The sequence below is a fragment of the Podarcis erhardii genome (assembly GCF_964252035.2).
Source record: "Podarcis erhardii genome assembly, chromosome: 4".
Classification (NCBI taxonomy): domain Eukaryota; kingdom Metazoa; phylum Chordata; class Lepidosauria; order Squamata; family Lacertidae; genus Podarcis; species Podarcis erhardii.
This window is the reverse complement of record NC_138508.1, coordinates 58520262-58530189: the sequence shown is the minus strand read 5'-3', so window position 1 is coordinate 58530189 and position 9928 is coordinate 58520262. Positions and strand designations below refer to the sequence as shown.

The 9928-nt window shown below is 38.0% G+C and overlaps 1 protein-coding gene across 1 annotated transcript in view; it reads right to left on the bottom strand.

Annotated features, from left to right (window-relative positions):
- Positions 1–2385: 2385 nt before the first annotated feature.
- The window catches only part of TRAPPC10 (trafficking protein particle complex subunit 10), a 44745-nt gene continuing 37202 nt past the window's right edge, over positions 2386–9928 (bottom strand). The window contains exons 17-23 of the mRNA XM_081858570.1: positions 9321–9547; positions 8711–8811; positions 8121–8247; positions 6908–7078; positions 5972–6149; positions 5431–5625; positions 2386–4364 (exon numbers count right to left, since the gene is read on the bottom strand). Coding sequence (XP_081714696.1) covers positions 4126–4364; positions 5431–5625; positions 5972–6149; positions 6908–7078; positions 8121–8247; positions 8711–8811; positions 9321–9547 — 1238 coding nt within the window. The 3' untranslated portion in view covers positions 2386–4125. The remainder of the gene's footprint in view (positions 4365–5430; positions 5626–5971; positions 6150–6907; positions 7079–8120; positions 8248–8710; positions 8812–9320; positions 9548–9928) is intronic.

Below are 9928 nucleotides of genomic sequence, written 5' to 3'. Positions count from 1 at the left end.
AGCCCGGAGAGGATAGCATCGCACAGTCTTTGCATGGGCACCACAGCCTATTACACCCTCTCCCATAAGGAGATGATGTACACACTATTTTTTAAACACAAAGGGTAATTTTTAAAATTAATACCAATATAGAAGTGGGTCCTGTGCAGAGTGTCGTAATGACTGATACCTACATACATAATTTTATTTGTATGCCGCCTTTCCATAGCTAAAACCATGCTCAAGTTGGCTTAACATTTTAAAAATGTATACAGTATAACAAAAAATAACAAAGAATAAATAAGACACATCAAAAAGTACACAACTAAAGAGAACAGTTTACACATTAAATCATAAATCTAAAAATAAAGATACACAAAAATAGTAACACCACCAACGCCCCCCCTGCCCCAATAATACCCCAACCCAATAATAATGAGCTGTGTATCAGATAGAAAACTTTTGTGGATTTCTTGAGAATGGAATCTCAATCCTGGATCAAGTACTGTTTTTAAAAAGGGTGCTCTTGGCACAGGTCAGAGGTAGCTAGCAAGATTTAGTTTATGAATTCCAGATTCCTACCACAGTCTGCTTTTCAATATGAACTAGATCAACCACCTTTATACTGTCACTTTTATTTGTAGTGTACAACTAATTTTATCCAAAGTTAAAATGTAAAACTGGAAGAAAAATTATCTTTAAACTAAATTAGTCCCCAAATGCTTATTTGGGTTAAAAGTGAATCCCAGGTAAGAAAAGGTTGAAGACTTCTGTTTTAAAGAAACTTTCACACCAGTGTGAACTCTACTCCCCTCCCTGTACATTCCACACTGCAGTACTTTTTCCAACAGTAACCATTCACAGTAGGTGGTGCTTCTGGAGAAAATCTTTCCTAGATCTGGGAGCTGGAGATCCATGTCAGGTGTAGCTCCAGAGAAACCATTCTGATGTACAATACTTCAACAAGCAGGCATTTAGCAGGTGGCTTTCTCCAAAAAGCATTGCCTTTTGAACCAGGATGTGGTAGTGCTGCTTTAGTTTGTCACCCAGTTCATAAGAGAGACTCATCATACTGCAAGAGTCAACATCATTTAAAGTAATTGCCAGAATAAGCTGGTGCCAAGTTTCATCTGTAGTGACTCCTTAAACTAGGAACAACAATGATTGCTTCCCAAAGCTCAGATATATACATAAATGCTACCCCAAATATACCAAGAAACATCAAGAGAACATGAGAGGATAAAACTTCCTGGTAGGATTTAAAAAAAACAGTGAAGCTAAAGTAGCTGCATGTGTTAAGCCTTGTGCACCACCATATAATTATCTTAAAGTATATTAGTACTCTTACGGCTCAGCCTGGTCCTACAAAATAAATTAAGTGAGAGCCAACAGATGCTACTAATAGAAAAGCTGCCTGAAAATAACTGATCAGCTCAGCTTAGAGCCACTTAATACCTAGAAATCTCAAACCAAGGAACGTATAAAGGAAAGCTGAATGTCAGAACTGTAAGCAACTTTTGTTTAAAATATTCAAGATTTTTATTCATTTTCCTACTGGTTGGCTTTTCTGGGGGGTTTTAGTGACAGTTTATTCCCTACGTTTCAGGGCACCATTAAAATAAGAAATAAGACTGGGTAATTGTGTTTCTGAATATCCTTTCCCTACAGTTTGCTTTTCTATGTTTAAATCCTCTGTGGAGTGTAACAGTCTTACAGAACTACAAGTAGGAAGTGTCACAAATGTCATTGTTGAACTTTAATTTCCATAGTAGGAGTTAATTTTTCCAGTCACAAATAAACCTGTGAAATTCACAAAAATTATACTCCTTTAACCCATTTGATAGTATTTACAAGCTTGACAGATATCTATAAATAGCATAATCCTTAATTTTTCAGATACACATATTGCAAATTGATTATTTACATCTTTACCCAGAAACCAATCCCCTCTCCATATACACATGTAGTCTCCTGAAGTAGTGATTAGACTATGGTTCTGCTGCATTTTAGTGACATAAAAATGTTACGGTGCTCTAAAACCAAACCAGAGAAAACACATCAACACTAACTGCTAATAAAATAATTTCTTGTGAAAGACCCAAAATCAAGGTATCAAGTTGTTCACCACATTCGAAATGTACTTTTAACATTCAAGCTGTTGTTCACAAGTATTCAATGTAGAAGGGCCATAACAAGTTTAAATACATTTTATCATTTAGATGCAAAATTGAAGTGTGAACATATCAATATTGTGTAGTCTCATTAATTCTTATAACTGAAAGAAGGTACAGAGGAAATTTTGTTGAAAAACGTTTAAGGGGTTGCATACATTTTTCCCTAACTTAATTAAAGTAAATTAAACACAAAGAGACAGTCAGCCAACCTCCCATTGTAACTTCAAGAAAAGAAGTGCCCAAATACAAGTGTATGTTTCTATTTCCAAAAAGAAAACTCAACTTACTTTAACTTTCAAAGCCCAGTACTGGCAAATTCAAAGCCCAGTATTGGCAAATTCATGAGAAACACGGGGCTTGCTTTTTGCTCCCTCTACAAATAAAACCTCATTTGCTCTTAAGACATGAGAAAAGTAAATCAAGAATTAACAGATACACACAGTGTTGGAACACACATACCACACTTTTTCAGAATTCAAATTTGGTTTGCTACTGCCTCCTGCCTCAAAGATATTAAAAACCCATGGAAAGAACCAAGAATTATCAGTGTTCCTACAAAGCTTGTTCATACAATGAAGGCTGTTCCCCAAGAGGCTGCATATGTTGCAAGAAGAGAATTATTGTGTAAGCCAGTAACAGGAGTGAACAGCAGCTAGCATTGTAGCCACAAGTTTTAAGGAAATGTGGTATGTACAAAAATACACAGTTTGAGAGCTGGAAAAAGTTATATGCACTAGACTTATTTACAAGCTTTGATTTCCACACCAATAAAAACACATTTATTTCGTCCTTGATTCCGGGAGCAAATTATACACAGACATTATATCAGTTAAGTTTAGTTTAGATTTTTTTAAAATAATCATTTGTACAATAAATTTACAACTGAAAGTAATCAGTTGGAATGGTGTAACTGCAGTTTGCTGGACCAGAAGAGGTTCAATAGTAGGACCTTAAATTTCCTCATAACCAGACTGGAAAAGCAGTCAAGTAATCCTTGGCTTTATTTGCTTCTTCTCAGATTACTTTAGAATAAGGTGCAAATATATATATAGTTATATGGCTCTGTAGTCAATAATAAGTTAACAGTAGTTGGGACAGGAGAAACAAATAAACTTTGGTTTTAAAAATATCAAGTGAAATATTGAATAAAAGCTATATAGTGAGACTCAATATAGTAACCTTAAATAATTTAAATATCAAACTTGGGGGAAAGCTTGTTCAGTGAAACTTTACTTCCAACTTAACCACTTATGTGCCACTTCATTACTTGCTTCCTGGTGTCTGTATGTTTCCCCAGTGGGCTTAAGTAATGGCTCTCTATATGGTATGCATTCAAGAGTTTGAGTGGGCTAATAAGTTTCATATGTATCCCAAGGCACAAAAGAAGTTAAGTCCTCAAGAAAATATATACACATATTTAAAATCCTGTTGATAGCTGTAGGATTAAGAATTACTATACAGAAATTTGGATAGCTATCCTGGTCCAGGAAACCAAACAGTTGTGTGACTAGAAAGGCACACACGTCAGTCATTAACAGCTACACTGCAAGGCTTATTGTATGTCAACCTGAAATTTTCTTTGAACAGAAATTTAATTACTCCCCCTGGAAAAAAAATAGCAGTTCTGGAAGCTGCCGAAAATAAAGAGAAAACTGCAGTAAGTATCCTTTATTTCACCAGCAGGATGAGAGAGAGAGAGAGAGAGAGAGAGAGAGAGAGAGAGAGAGAAAGACCCCAAAATTCATTTTACACAAACACCCTAAAATAGCAATATAAACTAGCTGACACAAGCATCACTGTACATTTAAATTGATACAATTGTCTGATGCTTCCAGGGCCAGCAAGTGTTGAGTTGCCATAGGCCTCGTTAGCGTTAGAATGTTTCAAATGAAGAACAATCAGGTTATGATCCCTTAAAGTGCATTCATTTTCAAGTCTCATGTGCATGTCCATGCACATGTACAGAGAGCTGTCATGTGACATTGACCTCCAGAATGTGATCATCCTTGCTGGGAATGACAAGGATTTGCATGCCAGAGCTGGAGTTGAAGACCTGTCCAGGTGAAAACGATTGCAGCCGAGGCATTGGTAAACCTTTGTGTTCTGCACTGGCTGCTGAATGGATGCTGCCTCTGCTCTTTATGCTGCTGCTGTCAGCTTGATCATCCATATTCTTGTCCACAGAGAGATTATCGTTTTCGATCCAACTATCTGTTTAAAAAACAAAAATGCAAAACTTTATTCCATGTGCATCTACAGTATGAACTATAATCAATTTAGGGTTCATCACCTAGAAGGAATCAGACATCCCTGCATGACTTATTTACAGAAACACTTTTTAAAATCTGTGCTAAAAAGACTGAAGAGAGCCCAAGGCTGGGCAGCTCATGCCATCAGCTCCTGAAAAAACTGCCATTGGCCTGAGAGTGCTCACGCGGGGCAGTCCCTTTTCCACCTCTTCACAGGCAACAGACTTGGGTGCCCAGAAGGGGAAGCAAAAAAGGCCAGGCCAGGGAGTCCATCCCATCAACGCCTGGAAGGACAAAAGGTCTGAAACAATTCTGCTGTTTCACTGTTACATCTTCTGTACCTGTTTTTGTTTCAGTGATTTACTGAGTGCCGTGGCATAAGGACACCATATAAACACAGTAAATAAAGCATTGCAGCGAATGGGGAAGCCCCAGTGCATATAGATTTCTGTGCACTTACTGGAACTCCCACAAGAGCAAGAAACTGTTAAATCATACTTCAAGTATCTGCCAGTCCTGTGCATAAGAGCGCTGAAAGCATTCCAAGGCAATGATTGCACATAATGTGTGTCATGCCATGCCATCAAGCTACAGGAGAAATTGGACTGCAAATGTTCTCTATCAGCAGCTGTCCCATTAGACGATGGGGGCAGACAGAAAAAAGGGGCTGGAAGTCCACAGCCTTTCCACTGACTGCTGAAAAACCAGCAATATGTGACTCCTCTTTCCCGTTCCAGCTGGTCATGAGAACTATAATTTAGTGTTAGTGCCTGTCTTCCCCATCTCTCCCAATACCTTTTCTTTTTGAATTGTGTCTTTTCAAATATAAGCCTGATACTATCTCATTACTGATATTCTGCAAGCCACCCTGGGAGACCCTTCTTGCTGAAAATCACCTGTCTTTCCAACTTTCTCAGCTGAAAAAGTCTAGTGCATTTTAAACATTCATGTAAGCACCTAAACAAACTGTTCAAGATTATCCGTGTTTCAGGCCTTTAAACAAAGCGTTGGAAGGAATACTTTCTTACCTGCATCGAGCTGCATAGAGTGAGCAGAGTAGTGCGGGAGGTATTTAAATAGCCTAACATCAGGAAAAGGGAGGTATCCAGCAAAGAGTGGCATGACTTCCATGTGCACTTTGTGGGTTGCCCGAACTGCAATTGGCATAGATATTACCCCTGAGCTCTTCCCACAGACTGCCCAGTTACTACTATTGTCTACAACTGAAACAAAAGAGAAAACACTATTAAAAGGAAATAGTTACTGAAATCCATTTTTCATTTTGAATACTGTATAAGCCACACTTATGGGGGAGCTATATAAAATGTCTGATGTAGTCCTCATACAAGCTTCATGAGATAGTCAGTGATGCCATACAAACAAAATGATTTGATGAAGATACATACACATATTTAAAATCCTGTTGATAGCTGTAAGATTAAGAATTACTATAGATTTAATTCAAGATAATTGGAGGGGGGTAAATTCTTTGGATATTAGAGCTACATACACTTTTGGGTGACCTGAGTGACTAAACCACACAAAACGCAGTCCAATTAGTATGCCTACCTTCATACATTAGCTTTGTTGTGCAGTAACCATCAGATTCTGTCAATGCTTCGTCTTTGTCCACATCCAGGAGGTCTGAAAGGCGGGTGATCGACACCTCCAGTGAGCACAACGAGCCTGTTTTACAATATTCTGCCCCCAATGGGGGGGAAATCTCAGCTTTCACATTATATAATGTCTGGCAGGAGCACAATGATATTCATGGTCATTATATACACAAGGTTAAACATGTCCACAATTAAACTGATTAGGAAAGATAATCTATCAGTAAAAGGAGATTGGCAGGGGAGGAGAAAGTCTGTCTTCTACTTTTCCATAAAATATAGGACCAAGCCACAAAAGCTAGGGCGAAAGCCTGAAAATCAACTCTGTATCGTAAACACAAACAAGCCCAAAACGTATTGATGCTAAACAAGTACCAAACATTACATTCAACATGTGATGGCTTCCTAAAACATCATCATGTGGCAACTGTGCCACACGGAGGTTGTAATATCTAGAATGGCTTGTCCCTTGGGGCACTGCTGTCATGCAGAAATCTCTATGACACCACTAGCCACTATCAGAAATTCCAGCAATGGCCCAGGAATGCCCCAGGGTTGTGACAATCCACAAATAATCCACTCTAGACACTGCAGGAGCAGTAAGAGCCACTTGCCAAGCAGTGATCGAGTGGTCTCAATGTGGCAAGTGCCTGGCACAAACCAACCCTTCGAGTCTTCCAGAATTACAATATGGAATTTTAAATTTTTACTCCTGTAAACCATTTTGAGATTGTCTGATAATGGCAAGCAGTAAATGAATACTGTTAAATAAATAAACATTTGAAAGCCCCACCCGACAATCTTTTAATGTGGATTCCTTGAATCTGCCTGCTCTCACTCTGGAAAATATCCAACCTATCTGATCTAGCTGTCAGTGTGGCAAAAAACTTACAAAAAAGTTTTCCAGCTGGAATTCGTAAGTGTACGGCTTCAGAGACAGTGAGTGCTCTTCAGAAGGTGCTGAACGAAAGTTCACTGAAAACTGGCATTGCAAAGATGAGGGAAGTTCTTTTGTCCACTTCAGTTCCCATACAAAGAATACTGCTTGCTTAGTGTAGATATGCTGAAAGAGAGAGTTATGGGTTTGTCAATAGTCACTCTGGTGTTAGCTAACAAAGAACAGAATATACATACTTAAAAAAAAAAAATTCAATAGGGGTGGACAGTGTATTCGTCAACAGCACTGCATGCAGCAACCCCTTCCCTCAAGGCTGAATAGTTTGCTCAGAACCCTGGATCCCTCACATTGGTTTGACTTAAAACAAATGTGAGCTCTTGTGGTTAGCTATGACAGCTAACTACACACAAGCAAAACTGTGTCTGTTTCAGCCCTCTTGGCTGATGCTGGGAGAAAGCAAACCACGAGGCTTGGCTTAGTGTTACAGACAAACCCAAGACTGTGCTTTGTTTTGCTCCCAAATCATTATGTGTGGCCAACATTTGTTCTTGGATTATTGATTGCGGATTGCTGGAACCAAACAAACCATGATCCATGGTTCTGACATATTGCTAAGTCGCAGGCTGTGATTTGTTTTCTCTCAGCATGAGCTGGAAGGAGCAAGGAGGAGGGAAGCAGCATAATTTGGGTTGTGAACAGCAAAATTGGGGTTTATGCTATGAGAATTCTGTGCATGAGCCTCCATCAATATGGCTGCAACCAACTGCTATTCGGTTTTCCTCTCGCAGAACTATCTCCAGCAATTGCTATTCCACAACTTGAAACCTGACTCCATTTTCTTTTCTCCTTTTTCTTTTGTATGGTGTTGAATATGAAAAACCCCAGCTAACCAAAAATGGAAGAGAGTGTTTCTAACTCCTTCTCCTGGCCGTGCAGGAGCAAAATATGGGAGCAAAGTAGCATGTGAGCTAGGGAGGAAGCTCATTAATGTTTTCCTAACAGTTTAGTGTGGCATTCAAACACAGTCAATGAGTTCCAATTAGCTGAGGTTCATAATGCTTTTTCTATACACTTTTGGGGTCGGGGAGGGGGAACAGATGTGAGAAACAGATGTGATGTTTGTATATTCGTAACGTGTGTGTATTAATGTTGAATTATCTTAATAATAAAAATTGATTTATAAAAAAAAGCAAGAAAGAAAGCCTACCTGTTCAGCTTTGGAGTTTAGAGGATCAAGACTTAAATCTGTGCAGACGCCAGAACTTTTAAGACTACTGTCAGATAACTTAAAAGAGATATCTGACATGTTCTGCACGCAAACCTGTATGTATTTCCTAAAAATAAAAAGGAAAACATATTTTTTAATATTGCAAAGAGCCTACTTTGTTATGTATTGTATTGTTAGATCTATCTATCTATCTATCTATCTATCTATCTATCTATCTATCTATCTGCTAAAGGCTTAAATAATAGAGAAAAAGAGCTCTACATATTCATAGCACTGTTTTATCATGCTAAAATTACATTTAAATTAAACAAACCACTGTACTCAAAGTCAAGATTCTGTTTTTATGTTAGTCTCCCATTGGAAAAGGTGAAATTAAAAATACTCTACCATATCACTATGTATTTATACTCTCAAGTAAGCAGGTATGGCATTGATTTATGGAAGCACAAAAGGAGGGAGAAAACAGGCCAGGCGTTCAAAACTCCTTGCCCATTCATATTGTTGTAAACTGTAGCTGTAATATGACATATCTTTATGATGAATTAAGAGAGAGACCTTGAGAAAGTTACCTTTTGCCTGCTGATAACAAGGAATGTTTGGCTGTAAAGGGTATACTGAATGTAAGTGCAATAATGGTGGAGTAAATTGACCATGGACAATCAATGGTTACCTGCAGGCAAGATAGAATAAAGTAATTAAGGTTATTACTGAAATTTTAATTTTTCTAATTTCAAATAGTTGCAATATTTCTTAAGAAGTGTACCCTTTATTGGGAGGGGAAATAAGAACATAAAGCAAAATCAGAGTATTTTTTGTACATTATTATTTTCTTGTATTTCTACAGTCACTGCACACCAGGCACATTTAATTTGCTTTAGAGCAAGGTGGCAAAAACAGGAATGAAGTTACAAAGAATCAGCTTCTTTTCAGGAGGTGCTGTTTTGTGTATTTCAAGAACAAAAAGCTGTGGTTAAAATGTTGTGTTTTGTGGTGTAGCTTTTGTTCACAGAGGAAAATATCTTTACATTTTACAATATTTTACTGCACAGCTTTATTTTGTGGTCCCAAAGAACACAGCATTCCTCTAATATTCTGGGTGTAATAAATCAATTTGCCATCTCAAAGGAAGTAACTACTTTAACAGGGCTATAAAGTATTACATTATTCACGCCAACTTACTTTTTGATCAATTGTAGCCATACGATTGCAAGACATCTCCTCTTTGCTTTTTTTCTGAAGCTCTTTGCTAACCAGGTTCTCATTCTCCAGCACGCTTACTGAGGTTGATGGTAAATACAAGACTTCGAGTTCAAAGGCAATCACGTGATAAGCAGGAGCCACAGGTAAGCTGATGCTTGTGATTTTCTCAGACGACTGGATCATTAGAGATGCTTCCGATGCCTTTTCTACAATTGCATAAAATATCAATTAAACTATAATTAAGAATAATCACTTCACTCCAAACACATGGTATTCCTCAAAATAAAGTGTGGCATTGCCTCTAAACCAACAAACCACACTGGGTTTTACTGCGTGAGGTAACTTTTGGGGACTCTCAGTAGGGATGAAGGGAAAAAAAGGAAACCACACAAGCCATGGTTTACCTTATACAGTTAACACAAATCATGGCTTGCTATTTGTCTGAATTAACCCACTAGGTAACTTTTTGCAGGTGTTATAACATATTCATCTAATGCCCTTTCTTTGAGACCAAGCATGATCTCAAGACTTTGGCCACTGTACCAAAGTCATTATGCAATCCAGAGACTTACATGGACAGAATGCAA